General features: G+C 62.3%; 1 protein-coding gene across 2 annotated transcripts; it reads left to right on the plus strand.

Moving 5' to 3' along the window:
• The first annotated feature begins 6,643 nt into the window (after positions 1–6,643).
• EGR3 (early growth response 3) lies at positions 6,644–11,797 on the plus strand. 2 transcript variants are annotated; one of them, XM_042801590.1, is made up of 3 exons: positions 6,644–6,891; positions 8,402–8,559; positions 9,668–11,797. In XM_042801590.1, exons 2-3 carry the CDS (start codon positions 8,406–8,408, stop codon positions 10,711–10,713), a joined length of 1,200 nt encoding a protein of 399 aa, XP_042657524.1. In that variant the 5' UTR covers positions 6,644–6,891; positions 8,402–8,405; the 3' UTR covers positions 10,714–11,797. The 2 variants fall into 2 exon arrangements, with proteins under 2 accessions (XP_042657524.1, XP_042657525.1); XM_042801591.1 differs by lacking the exon at positions 6,644–6,891 and adding an exon at positions 9,273–9,380 and having other exon boundaries at positions 8,476–8,559.
• Positions 11,798–13,237: the final 1,440 nt, after the last annotated feature.

The following is a 13,237-nucleotide window of genomic DNA, read 5'->3' on the forward strand; positions in this document are numbered from 1 at the left end:
AATAGGTCAAGATTGTTAATCCCCATGTGCCGGTGGGAACACAATGGCACGGCGCGGGGATAAACAACGCAGCCTGTTTTGGGTGCCAACACGGGAGATTTTTTTTTTTTCCAGGTGGGCTGAGCACCAGCGTCCCCACGGCACCGCGAAGGGATCGGGCTCCCCGGATCGGCCGTGCGGGTGGATGATGGGCACCGCTGGTGGGATGCTCCGATGCTGAGGGCTGAGCTCCTGGTGCTGTGGACACACACACACACACGAAGCCACCAGCCTGGGGGTGTCGTCCCCCCACCCCCCTGCTACCCCCGTTCCACGGTGCATGCGTGGGCGTGGGGTCGGCGGTGGGTGCACCGGGAGCTCGGCTTCACCGGCGGCCTTGAGGTGCCGGATGAGGCTGATGCCTCCCTGCTGCTCCTTCAGCAGTGACCTGGCACCCGGGCGGGCCCTGGGAGAGGCAGCCTGGGCTGCGGCAGGAATTTAGGGCTCCTGAAGTAATAGGGGAAGGTGGGAGAGGCAGGGACGGGGCCACATCCCCACCGCTGCGCACCGTGGCAGCACCCGGAGGGGGCCAGCGGGCAGCAAGGGGCGTGCAGCCCAGTCCTGGCATGATGGTTTCATTAATTAGCAACAATAATTAATTCTGATCAGGCCTTCAAAATGCTGCATATCATCAGAGGAGTTTTTCGGGGCTGTCTGGAGGAGCCCAGTCCCCCTCGCTGCCCTGTCAGAGCTTGCTTGGTTTGGGGGTCGCTGGGGCAAGCTCTTGCAGCAAACGCCGGCTGTTATTGAGGGCAAGCGGCTGCATGAGACGCTGCCCCAGGTGCCCAGACATCCCGTCAAGGGATGCTCAACCGAGAGAAACTCTTGGGGTTTTGTTTCCTCCTTCAGCTCGCTCTCCGAGTCGGTTTGGGCTGGGTTTGTCCGCGCGGAGCCGCGGCAGTGGGAAGCTCGCAGCCTCACCCGCTCCGCCGGGAGCACGAGCACCTTCAGATGTGGTTTGCCCCGAAACGCTCCTCAGTATGGAAAAAAAAAAAAAAAATAATAAAAAAAAAAATGTTGTTGATACGGTGGTCTGGGACCATGAAGCTCAGCTCCTGCCCAGAAGCCTCCGACATCCTCGGTTCGTGCCTGGGTGCCCGGTGCTGCCCTGTTTACGCCCGGCTCTCAGCAGGGTGAGGCAGATGCCTCTCGGGTTTGCAGCCAGAGGTGTGGTGGAAGGTGCTGGATGGCTGCGCGGCTCTGCCAGCCTCCCCTGCCTGCACCACGGGCAGAGGACAGTCTCACCCCGCAGCCCCCGGCCGGCTTGTCCTCACTTGTCGGCAGCGACTGGCTTCCCATTCCCTCCTCGCAGCCCTGCAGGTCCTCAGCTAACCTCGCGTTTCCTCATTGCTAGGAAATGGCTAATTCCCCCCGGGCTGGTTTCAATGGCTGTGCAGATCCCTCGCCTTTGGCCTCTCACCAGTTTCTCCTTTGGTGGTTAAAGCAAAGCCCTGCAGCCCTCGGGAGCAGCACTTTCCCAGGCTGCACAAGCCTTTGGCTTTCGCTAGCCGGGAGGGCTAGCATCCATCCCCTCTCACGGCACCCTGAGATGGATACCCTGACCCTGCCAGGTGCAGGATTCCCCCTTCTGCTCCGGCTCTCCAGGATCTGTGTCACATTCACACAGGGCTGAGCCCCTTCTCCAGCATCCCCATCGGATGCGGCGGATTCGGAGAGTCCCTGCCATGCTTCGGCGCTGGCTCTGCCACCAGCTCCTCTCCCACGAGGGAACCGCGCACGTCTCCCGAGTTGTGTGTCATGGCAGAGTTCTCGAGCCGAAAGGCAAGCATCCATTTCCTCTTTTGTTTCTTGGTTTCAGATTAAAAAAAAAAAAAAAAAAAAAAAAACCTCAAACCCAACCTTTATGGTATCTCTCTGCAAACCCCTTGCTGGGGCCCGCAGCACTGCCTGGTCACTCCGGGGTTCCCAGCCGGGGCCACAACGCTGAGGTTTGTGCTCGTCCCATCACACCAGCCCTGGTTTTGCAGCCCCACCTCTGCCAGCTTGTACCTGATCTCTGCGAGTGGTCCTCTGGCTGGAAAGCCCGTCGTTCCCAGCGGTGCTGCTCCCTCGGGACCGCTTTTTGCTCTGGCCCTACTATTTAGTTTTCCTGCTAATCACACTGTCTCCTTATCTCTGGGTCACACTGCGCCCGCCGCCACCGCTATTGTTTCCCTGCTGTGGGCTGGATAATAACAGGAAAGACCTCCGGGCTTGCAAAGCAAAACCTGTCTCGGACTTAAATGACCCAGAGGTTCCCGGCTCCCTGGTGCATATGGCAACATGCCCCTCGCCACCGCAAGCCGGGGTCACCCCCCGACCCCGGGCCCTGAGATCGGTGGAAAATTGTGGGATGCTCTCCGGGGTGGCACGGCGCAGCCGGCGCTGGGGTGATGCGAGGAAAGGGAGAGCGTTGGTGGGGGGGAATGGAGAGGGGGTGCAGGCAGAGCCTCCCCCTCCGCACCCGATGCTGCTGCGGGTGCTTCCCTGGTCTCCAGCCGGCTCCCAGTGCTGCCACCTTCAGGGACTGGTCCCGGCCACCCAGCACCCATTTTTTCTATGCAGGGTGCCCAGGGCTTCGCTGGGGTTCAATAGGGTGGGTTTGCAGCTTCTCTCTGCTCCAAAGGCCTTCCCCACCCCCAGACCCCCCCCCCCCCAAGCTTTTCATACTGTTGCTGCGCAGGGTGAGGCAGGGCTGCTTGCCACAGGGGAAACTGAGGCAGGAAAGGGCCTCCCACAGCCACCCACAGTGCTCCCCCAGTACCCCACTGCCTGGCTCCCCCCCCTCCAGCCACCCCAGAGTTTGGGACATGGGGACCTGCCCTTTGGGACCAACCCAACAAAGCCAGCCAGCAACACCCCAGCACAGCAAGTTCCACCCGCGGGTCCCTTCACCCTCCCCACCGAAAGAGGAGGGAGGAGGGAGATGCCCATCTCCTTTGCCATGCATATTTCAGCGCGAGTGTTTCTGAATATTTCCGGAGGAGGAGGGTGTGTAGTTTTCACAGGCAAATCAGGAAAACCTAGGTGAGGCGGGAGACAACGCTGTGGCAGGACGCAGGCCGTGCCGGGAGGGTGTTGGTCCGGGATCAGGAAGGCTGCCCAGCAGCTTCTCCTGGCTGGAGCTCTCCCAGCCACAGTTTGGCCTGAAATGAGGAATTCCCACGCCCAAGAGCGGCGGAGCAAAGTCTCTCCTCCTCCAGAAATTACAGATTACCCTGAATCCCACCCCTGCCAGTGCTCAGAATCCCATCTCTCACATCCAGGCTGCGGGTTGCCCAGAGAATAAATTGCTACCACTGCAGCATCTACCACATCTGGGCAGCTGGTGTTTGCCAGAGGGAGCTAACACCCCCGAAACACCGCATCCCGCCCGTGCAGCCTCACCACTTGCAAACAAAACACTCGCAGCCCTGAGAAACTACGGCGGCTTCATCAGATACCTCCGTGACACCCACCTCGTGGTTTGGGTGGCTGAAAGACTTGGGGTTTATCTGTTCCCCTTCTCCAAGCTGCTCAAGAAGAGTTTGTGTTGTCGACCATCCAAGCAGCCGCCTCCGCACATGGTCCCCGGCACAGTCATGCCCAGGGGTAGGAGGTGGGTGACCTTTCAGATTCCCACCAGCCACACTCTGTTTACTACTCTGTGACCTTACCAGCCCCAGATCTACATCTACAGCAAATCCAAAGGGCTGAGGAGGAAGATCTCCATGGTCTGATGATATAAGTGCCCCAAGCTTCGTGTCTGAGCATCCTCTGTAATCCAGGCCCAGAGGTACCACCACAGTGGGTCCCAAAAAACTGAAACCCACAGCCGTGTGCTGGGCAGAGCCTCCCCGAGCCCCTGAGGCACCAAAACCACACGACGGGATGGTGAGGAGCACCCCGTTGTGTCCCTCAGCCCCCAAGTCTCCGCTCTGTCAGAGCTCAGCTCTCGGCTCAAGACCAGCAGTGAGGTTTAGGTGTGATTTTAACGGGAACGAGCATCCCACTTGCCTCGCCACGAGACATGGAAACCAGGCTCATGTTCTCCTCCCTATAAGCCCATCGATGCTGTCATTAATTAGGTGAAAAAACCCTGAATAGTTCCTCTTTTAAAAGCCCCGGTGGTCCCTGGGGAGCTGGCGTGCAGCGTGGCTGCTCGCCCCGGCCGTGGCACAGCCCGGGGCACCTGCGGGGCCCACGGTGCATGAATCACCCGGTCACAGGACCGAGAGGAGCGAGGAGAAATCACCCATCAGCTGACAGCACCCAGAGGGACACGGCCCCGCTCCCCTGGGGTGCCGGCGGGGTTTCGGCACGCCACGTGCGGGGACGGGTGCGTGTCCCCCGCCCTCAGCACGGCCCAGCCCCAAAGAGAGGGGCAGGGGCTGGGGGACAGCGGGAGCGGGGGGGCTCTCGGCGCTCGCACGGGCGGCTGCGGTTGCTTCCTCGCTAAGGGGAAGGTGCCAGCACTTTCTTGGTGTTTCTGGGGTCTGAACCCAGCAGGGACAGTTAAATAATGTCACAGTTTGTCCCAGCCTCTGCAAAGGCAGGTGGGGGGGGCCACGGCATAGGGGGACGGAGGTGGTTACAAGGGGTAGAGGAGGTTGGGGTCACCTGGGTGTCGCAGATTTATTGCTCCCGTTAGTTCTGGGGTTAATGAGGGAGCTGGTTCAGGGGCTGAGCTGGAGGCTCAGCCCAGCTCTGCCTTCCTCGCTTTATTAACATGCTGAGGTTTTGAAATGCAGGGGCCACGGTGGTGCATCGCCTTTGAGGAAGGGACCACAGCATTTCATGCACGTGGATCCGTGCTGCGAAATCACCGATGCCAGCGGTGATTATTTACGTTCCTGAAACAGCCTGATCAGGATGGGGTTCGCGTGGCCTAAGAGCCAGGCGTGTGGGCTGAGCAAAATAAGTGAAAGCTCTCGGCTGCAGACTCCATCCAGACTGAGCTGTAATTTAAAATCATTCAGACCATCCCAGGTGAGATTTTTTTTTTTTTTTTTTTTTTGGGCTCCCTTTGGGTAAACTGCTCTGCTTGGGACACTCCAACCCATTAAGCTGAGCTGTAACTAAGCCAGTCCAACCCCCATGCGGCTGTTTTCATGCCAGTCTAAGGATGCCTCCGTTTATTTTGGCTTAAGGCTGTTCCCCATCAATTGGCATCCAAACACTATTAGTAACTGAGACGGTGTCCGTGCGGGATTAGGCTGCTCTCACAGGCTGGGTTTAGTGGCATGGCTCCTTCCTTTTGAGCTTTGAGCCAGGCTCAAACCCAGCTGTGAGGGGTCGGGGCGTTATCACTGCATCCACAGCCTCAGCTGCCCGGATTCGGTGGGGGGACAGTGGGGGGTGCAGGTGCCACTAGGGATGGGGGTGGGGGTTAAGGGGGCACTGTCACCCCTCTGCTCATGGTGCTGGGGGCAGAGACACCCCCACCCGGGTCAGTATGAGGTAAACGTGGGGCTGGGCCACCGTGGGGCCGCCGGATCGCTCCGTCGTGGGGCGAGGAGCCGGGCCAGTGCCTGCTTGCCAAATCCAGCACGGCACTTGCCAACGCAAATCCTCGCCGGTGCCTGCCAGTAAGGCTGAGCAAAACCCTCACCCCCTCCCGTATGAAGTCTGGAGGAACTGGAGCGGTGGTGCTGCTGGACACGGGAGGGACGGCTTGATTTCTATTTTTTTTTTTTTTTTTTTTTTTGGGGGGGGGGGGGGGGGGGGCGTGGGGGGAAGGGGGGGGGGGTGGCCCTGCTCTGATCTGCGTGGGGCTTGGAGGGCGTGGGAGCGCAGGGACGCACCGGGGGACCCGCAGCATCCCCAGCACCGGGCTCCGACCGTGGGAATGCGCTGATGGGGAGGGGGAAGGAAGGGGGCTCGCCGGGGACCCCCCCCTCTCTGGGTCGGGGCGGTGCTGCCCGGGGGTGGGGGGGGGTGCGGGCGGTGAGTGTCGTGTGTGTGTGTGTCCCCCCCCCCTCTCCGCTCCCCGCTCCGCGCCTCCCCAGCGCCGGGGGCACCGGAACCGGCCGCCAAAGAAGGCAGCGGAGGCGGGACCGGATCCAGCCCTTGTATGGTGCTGCTTCCCCTCGGCTGCCCGCCCGCCACCGCCCCGCTCCCCCCCCCGGGCCCCCCCCCCCCCCGCCGCCGCCGCCGCCGCCGCCGCGCTCCCCCCGGGCCGCGCCGGGCCACGGGGCGGGAGGGCGGGGGGGGGGGGGGGGGGGCGGGCTGCGTCTGGGGGGAGTGCAAGGGCGGGGGGGTAAGCGGTGTAAATAGAGGGGGGTGCAAAAGGAGTGCCCTGCGAGGGGAAGTGGGGGTGCAACGGATGGAAGGGGGGCTGCGAGTGATGGGGGGCTGCAAGGGATAAAGGGGGTCTGTGAAGGGTAGGGGGGGGGGGCTTTGCGCAGGGTGAGGGGGCTCTGCGCAGGGTGGGGGGGGGGGGGGAAGGGGGTGTGCTTTTAAGGGAAGCGGGGTCCTGCGATGGATGGGCACCGCTGCAATGGGTGGGGGCTGCAGTGGGTGGGGAGGGGGGGCCCTGAAGTGGACGGGGGGACCCTGAAGAGCACATGGGTCCTCACCCACCCCACCCCGCACCCACAAACAAACCACCGGGGCGGGGGGAGAGGGGGGGCTCGCTGCCTCCCCCCAACTCCTGGTACATGATCCCCCCCCACTCGTGCACCGCATCATCCCCTCCCCAAACCTCAGAGGCTGCCGGCACCGCAGGATCAAAGTCCCCGGGCCTCGCAGCACCGGCCCCCACCTCCTGCCCGCCCCCCCGCCCCCTCCCCGCAGCCGGCAGCGGGTGCCCGGTCCCCTCCAGCTGCAGCCCGGATTTCACTCCCATTGCAAAGCCGGCCCTGCAGGAATTGGGTAAGTGGAGCTATTGCAACACAGCATTTTTCCATACATTTGCTATATAACTCGGAGGGTTTTAAAGATAGCATCAGTTGGCACACTTAGCACGAAACCACCTAATTACTGACGCCTTGGAAGTGCCAAACTTTTAAAGGGGGGAGGTGAGGTTAAAATCACAGGCGACCAACAAGTGTTACCTGTTTTAAAGTATTCAAAGCACTGTTCCCCAGGGGACCCGGGGCATGGGGAGGGGGCAGCTCGGTGCAGAGCCACCTCGGCTGTCCCCCTGCCACCAGCTCGGGATGCGCAGTTCCAGCGCTTTCCCCGCTGACCCTCTGCTCCCCACCGAACTCCCGGCTCTGCCTGTTGCGGTGGTTTCCCCCGCGCACCTCCCGGCCCGCTTCTCCCGGGCTGCGGGATGGGGTTTGTGGCCGGTCCCCCCTCCCCTCCGCCCTCCTCCTGCTCTCCAGGGGATAAAATCTCCAGGTAAGAGCCTGTCCCTGAGCATCCCCGGGGGAGGACGCCGGGACAGGCAGGGCAGGGGCGGGCTGCCCCCACTCCTTCCCGGCGCGATCCGGGGGGTGGGCTGGAGCCGTCGCCACGGCGAGAGGAAGGAGGGGGCGGAGGGGAAGACCCCCTCCCGGTGTCCGGTGTAGGATGCCCAGTGCAGGATGCTGGTGCCCGGTATAAGGTGCCCTGTGCTGGACGCCTGATGAAATGTGCCCTGTGCCTGGCACAAGATGCCCGGTACCCGGTGTAGGATGCCCGGTACCCGGGCCGGTGTAGGATGGCCGGTACCCGGTGCAGGATGGCCGGTACCCGGTGCCCTCCTGTACCCGGTGCCCTCTACCCAGTGCAGGATGCCCGGTACCCGGTGCAGGATGCCCGGGGTAGGATGCCCGGTGCCCGGTACCACGCTCCCCGTTGCCCGTCCCCGCGCGCGCCGGCCCCGCTTCCTGCTTTCTAATGTTCCATTGTGCGGAGCTTCCATTGTGACGTCCTCGGCCTCGGCTCGGCTTTGTCTGTCCATATATGGGCAGCTACGTCACGGAGCGCTCCCGCCGCCCGGATAAATGGGCTGCGGAGTCCCCGGCGGAGCAGTCGGGCGGCAGCAAGGGAACCTGCGAGCGGAGCCGAGCGCGGGAGGGAGCGGGGCCGGGGGGCCGGGGGACCGGGGCCGGGGAGCGGGAGCGAGCGAGAGGAGAGAGAGGAGGGGTTAAATCCTCCCACCCGCTTCTACAACCACATCTGCCAGCCAGATCGCCCCCCTCCCCCTCGAGGAAACACCACCAGCGACCCACGGAGGACCGCACCCCCCCCACCCCCCCACCCCCCGCGCCCCCTCCTCCGCGGCCACCCCCGGCTCCCCCCCCTCCCCCCCCCCTCCTCCTCCTCCCCGGCCCCCCCCCCCGCCCCCGCCCCAACTTTTTCTCTTGCATGATTTCCCTCGCACGGATTTGCCACTCGGATGTTGTTTCCTCGGGAGCTGAGCTCGGAGCCACGTTGAACCAGCCTTTTCCTCCAGTGCTATGACAGGCAAACTACTGGAGAAGCTGCCGGGGACCATGAACACTTTGATGAACCAATTGCCTGACAATCTGTACCCAGAGGAGATCCCCAACTCTTTGAATATTTTCTCCAGCAGCAGCGACTCGGTGGCTCACTACAACCAGATGGCTGCAGGTAAGGGGGGGGGGGGGGGGGAATGAAAATGGGGAGAACGGGGGGGTGGGGGAGCCGGTGGGGCGAGGAGGAGGACGCTGTGGGTAGGGTGTCATGGAGCCTCGGAGGGAAGGGAAGCGCTGGGGCTGGGGAGCGTCCCCCCCCCCCCGCACCCACCCACCCCTTTCCTCGCCGTGGCTCCGCGATCGCTGCAGGGCTCCGCCGAGCGCTGCTCGCCGAGCCGCCGCCGCAGGTACGGGAACGGCGGCCGGGTTCCGTGGGGAGGACGACACGGCACTGGTGGGGTGGTGGTGGAGGGGTGGGTGGAAGGGAACTGCCGTCCTCCCCCCCCCCCCCCACTCCGTGGCTCAGAGGGGCCACCCGCCCGCGCCGGGATCCGCGTGGGTGCGGAGGCGCCGCGGACGCGTGTGGCCGTGCCCCCCCACCCCCCTCCCCGCACACACACACACACACACACACCCCGCAGCAGCGGCGGCAGCGTGGGCTCCTCGGGACGCGGCGCCGACTTTCCCCGAGCGTGGGGTTGGGGCGTGGGGGGCGGGGGGGGGGGGGGGGACGGGGAGGGGGGTGCACAGGTGAGCGCCGAGGGCGCGGGGCGGTGGGGGGCTCCTCGCGTGTCCCCGCTCCCACCTGGAGCCTCGCCGGGCTAAAACCTCCCCCCCCCCCCCCCCCCTTCCCCGCATCGTGTTTCTCCTCGCCGGGGCTCGGCGCAGGGAAGGCGGCGAGTCGGTAACGGCGTCGGTGGCCGCAGCCGGCTCCGCGGAGTGCCCAGCGCTGCCGGGGGCTGGACGGGGAGGAAGGAAGCCTACCTGTAGCCGCAGGTACCTCCTTCCCCCGGCCCCACCCGCGGGGCGGCGGTGGGGGGTCCGTCCGTGTCCGTGTGTCCCCCCCCCCCCCTCCCCGTCCCCCCGGTCCCGCATCACCGGGACCCTCGGCAGCCAGCGCCGCAGTACGCGGCGAGCGGAGCGGGGAAGGGGAGGAGGGGGGGTGGGGAGGGAAAGCAGCGAGGGGTAGGAGGGAGCGAGGTGGGGGGGCCCGGCGCATCCCCGGTGCCCCCCCCCCCCGCCCCTCCCGGCTCACCCTGCCCCGCTTTTCTCGCACTTTGCAGATAATGTTATGGACATTGGTTTAGCGAACGAAAAGGCCGGTCAGGAACTGTCCTCCTATTCGGGGACTTTTCAACCTGCCCCGGGCAACAAGACTGTCACCTACCTGGGGAAATTCGCTTTCGACTCGCCCTCCAACTGGTGCCAGGACAACATCATCAGCCTGATGAGCGCGGGCATCCTGGGGGTGCCGCCGTCCTCGGGCGCGCTCACCAGCACGCAGAGCTCGGCGGGCAGCATGGGGCCGCCGCAGGGCGAGGTGGACCAGATGTACCCCGCGTTGCCGCCCTACTCCTCCTGCAGTGACCTCTACCCGGAGCCCGTCTCCTTCCACGACCCCCAGAGCAACCCCGGCCTCACCTACTCCCCCCAGGATTACCAAGCGGCCAAGCCCGCCTTGGACAGCAACCTCTTCCCCATGATCCCAGACTATAACCTCTACCACCACCCCAACGACATGGGCACCATCACGGAGCACAAACCTTTCCAGAGCTTGGACCCCATCCGCGTCAACCCGCCCCCCATCACCCCGCTGGAGACCATCAAGGCCTTCAAGGACAAGCAGATCCACCCGGGTTTCGGGGGGCTGCCGCAGCCGCCCCTCACCCTCAAGCCCATCCGTCCCCGCAAGTATCCCAACCGGCCCAGCAAGACGCCGCTCCACGAGCGGCCCCACGCTTGCCCCGCCGAGGGTTGCGACCGCCGCTTCTCCCGCTCCGACGAGCTCACCCGCCACCTCCGCATCCACACGGGCCACAAGCCCTTCCAGTGCCGCATCTGCATGCGGAGCTTCAGCCGCAGCGACCACCTCACCACCCACATCCGCACCCACACCGGCGAGAAACCCTTCGCCTGCGAGTTTTGCGGCCGCAAGTTCGCCCGCTCCGACGAGCGCAAGCGGCACGCCAAGATCCACCTCAAGCAGAAGGAGAAGAAGGCCGAGAAGGGCTCGGGGGGGCAGCCCCCCGCCGCTCCCCCTGCCGCCGCCGCCGCCGCCACCACCTCGCCCCCCGTCGCCCTCGCCCCCGCCGTCACCACGTGCGCTTGAGGGACCGTGGGGGGACGGCGCGGTGACACCCCAGCTCCTCCTTTGCCCTCCGCACCGCTCCGGGGGGGGGGGTCCCAGGGTGGCCTCACACCCCCCCCCCCCTTCCCTCCCCGGGTTCAGGATGCCGGGGGGGGCTGCGCTGCACGGGGGTCCGCTCTGCCCGCACCCGGATTGACCGGGTCCAAGCTGCCCGCACCCGGATCCTGCCCTTGCACTTGGATCGACGGGATCCGCACTGCCTGGATCCAGGCCCCCCGCACCCCGCACTGCCCGGGGCCGGGCCCCCCCCGCACCCCGCACTGCCCGGGGCCGGGCCCCCCCCGCACCCCGCACTGCCCGGGGCCGGGCCCCCCGCACCCGGATCGCCCGCACCTGCACTGCCTGCCTCTGGGCTCCCCGCACCCGGATTGCCCGCACCCGCACCGCCCGGATCCCCGGCTCACCCGGATCCCTCCTGCCTGCACCCGGATTACCCGCACTGCCCGGATCCCGGATTGCCCAAACCCGGATTGCCCAAACCCGGATTGCCCGGATCCGGTTCTGCCAGATCCCGGCTGCCCGTACCCCCGCATCTCCCGGGTCCAGCTTTGCCCGCACCCCAGTTTGACCCGGATCTGGGCTACCCGGGTTGCAGATTCCCCGGGATCCCCTGGCTGACCTGGATCCCAGGTACCCAGATCCCACCCGCCCGGTTCCCTGAGGGTTGGGCTGCTCAGGATCGGGCCCTCCCGGGATCCCACCCGCCCGGTTCCCTAAAGGCTGGGCTGCTCAGGATCGGGCCCTGCTGGATCCGACCCGCCCGGTTCCCCAGGGGCTGGGCTCGCCCGGATCGGGCCCGCCCGGGTGGGGATGGATGGATGGACCCGATCCGGCTCCTCTCCGCCTCGCTGGGCCTGGATCCGGCCCCCCTGCGCCTCCCCTCCCTCGGATCCCCCCCCGCTGTCCCGGCCCCCCCTCCCCCGGCACCGGTTCCCCGCGGCGGAGGTAAGCGGGCTCGGGCCCCCCCGGGCCGGGCTGGCGGGGCGGGGGGCGGCTCTGCGGGACCCCCACAACTTCGGGGGGCGGCGGGGAGCGATGTCCCGGCAGCAGCTTTTGGGTTTGTTGGTTTTTGTTGGTTTTTTTTTTTTTTTTTTTCTTTTCCTTGGTTTTTTTTTTTTTTTTTTTTTTTTTTCAGCAGAAGGGAAATTCTTTACAGAAATGCAGAAAAAAAAAAACAGTATTTTGCTGAATACTTTTTATAATGTGAGGTATTTTTATTTTATTTTATTTGGTCACTTTAAAACAACCAACCAACTACGGAGGAGAAAAATCAATTAGTCCTCTATTTTTTTTTTTTTTTTTCTTTCTCCTTCTGGTATGTGCATGTCATTGCATGACTGCTCTGATTTTTTTCTTCTTTTGTTTTAATAAAACTGTGCTCAGACATTTAAGCTAAACTAAGCAAAAATAATAATGACTTAAAAAAAAAAAAATCTTTGTTGCCAAAAGGTCGTGCTATCCAGGTTTGATGTCTGCATGTGAAAAAAAAAAAAAAAACATTAAAAACGTACAAAAAATAAAGAGAAGAGAAAGAATGCAGTCTAATTTATGTGAACCGAAAGGAACAAAAAAAACCACAATCAGGTTTAACCACACAAACCTAAGGGAATGATATTTTTTGAAAGACTTTTGTATAAAGTTGAGTACTTAGAGAAAAAAAAATCATACCAGATGTAATATATTTTGTGGATGTTTTTATTTCTTGGATTTATAGTACCTTATACTAAGGTTAAAAAAAAAAATTATGCTTGATATTGTGAAAAGGTGATAATTTTCACACACATTTCATTTGCTCATTTGTCATGTTGTAATGCAAATATGATAGTTAATGCATACAGCATTTTTAAGGGAAAAAATCAGAAATATTGAACTGATGTATTGTTGTACCATTTGCACTGTGAGCAAATGCTAATGCAGTAAATATATTGTGTTTGCTGACAATCAAAATCTGTAGTAAATATCTTTATTTTACCTTGCTTAAAAAAGATCTATATTGGTTTGGAAAAAAAAAAAAAAGTCTTTAATATGTAAGGGGGATGTTAAAATGGTTTGAAATGTGTAGGACGGTGGGCGCTGTGCCTCTTTATGGGCGACTTTGAAACCTGTTTGTACATTTTTTTCTAGTGTTGTATTTTCTTAAATAATTTTTTTTTTTTTGTATGATTTTTTTTTTTAAAAATAACCCAACCTTTTCTCAGCCCCCCTCTCCTTCAGTTCTGTTCGCAGGACGGCGTGGCGAGACCAGCTGGCCAGGACGCTGGGTGACCCCGAAGGCGACCGGCTCCGTCCTTGCGTCCCCCCCTTTTCCCAGCTGCACGGGGACGGGCTGCGCCCTGAAGTCCCCCCCCCAAAACCGCCACGTCCTTGGTTTGCCCTTGACCTTGTGTCCCGTTTTTCCCCGCTCGTGCCGCCGCCTTGACCCCGTCACCGTTTCGCCGGCGGCTTTCGCCGGGTCGCGCCTGTCGGATAACGGTGGGCCAAAGAG

This window comes from Tyto alba, unplaced genomic scaffold, assembly GCF_018691265.1.
Source record: "Tyto alba isolate M040663 unplaced genomic scaffold, T.alba_DEE_v4.0 Super-Scaffold_34, whole genome shotgun sequence".
NCBI classification, from domain to species: domain Eukaryota; kingdom Metazoa; phylum Chordata; class Aves; order Strigiformes; family Tytonidae; genus Tyto; species Tyto alba.

What these genes read in the sequence shown, in the direction of transcription:
- EGR3 (XM_042801590.1), top strand. Translation starts at nt 8,406, where the DNA reads ATGACAGGCAAACTACTGGAGAAGCTGCCGGGGACCATGAACACTTTG. An exon ending in CTACAACCAGATGGCTGCAG is followed by an intron (nt 8,560 to 9,667) that starts GTAAGGGGGGGG and finishes CGCACTTTGCAG; the next exon opens with ATAATGTTATGGACATTGGT.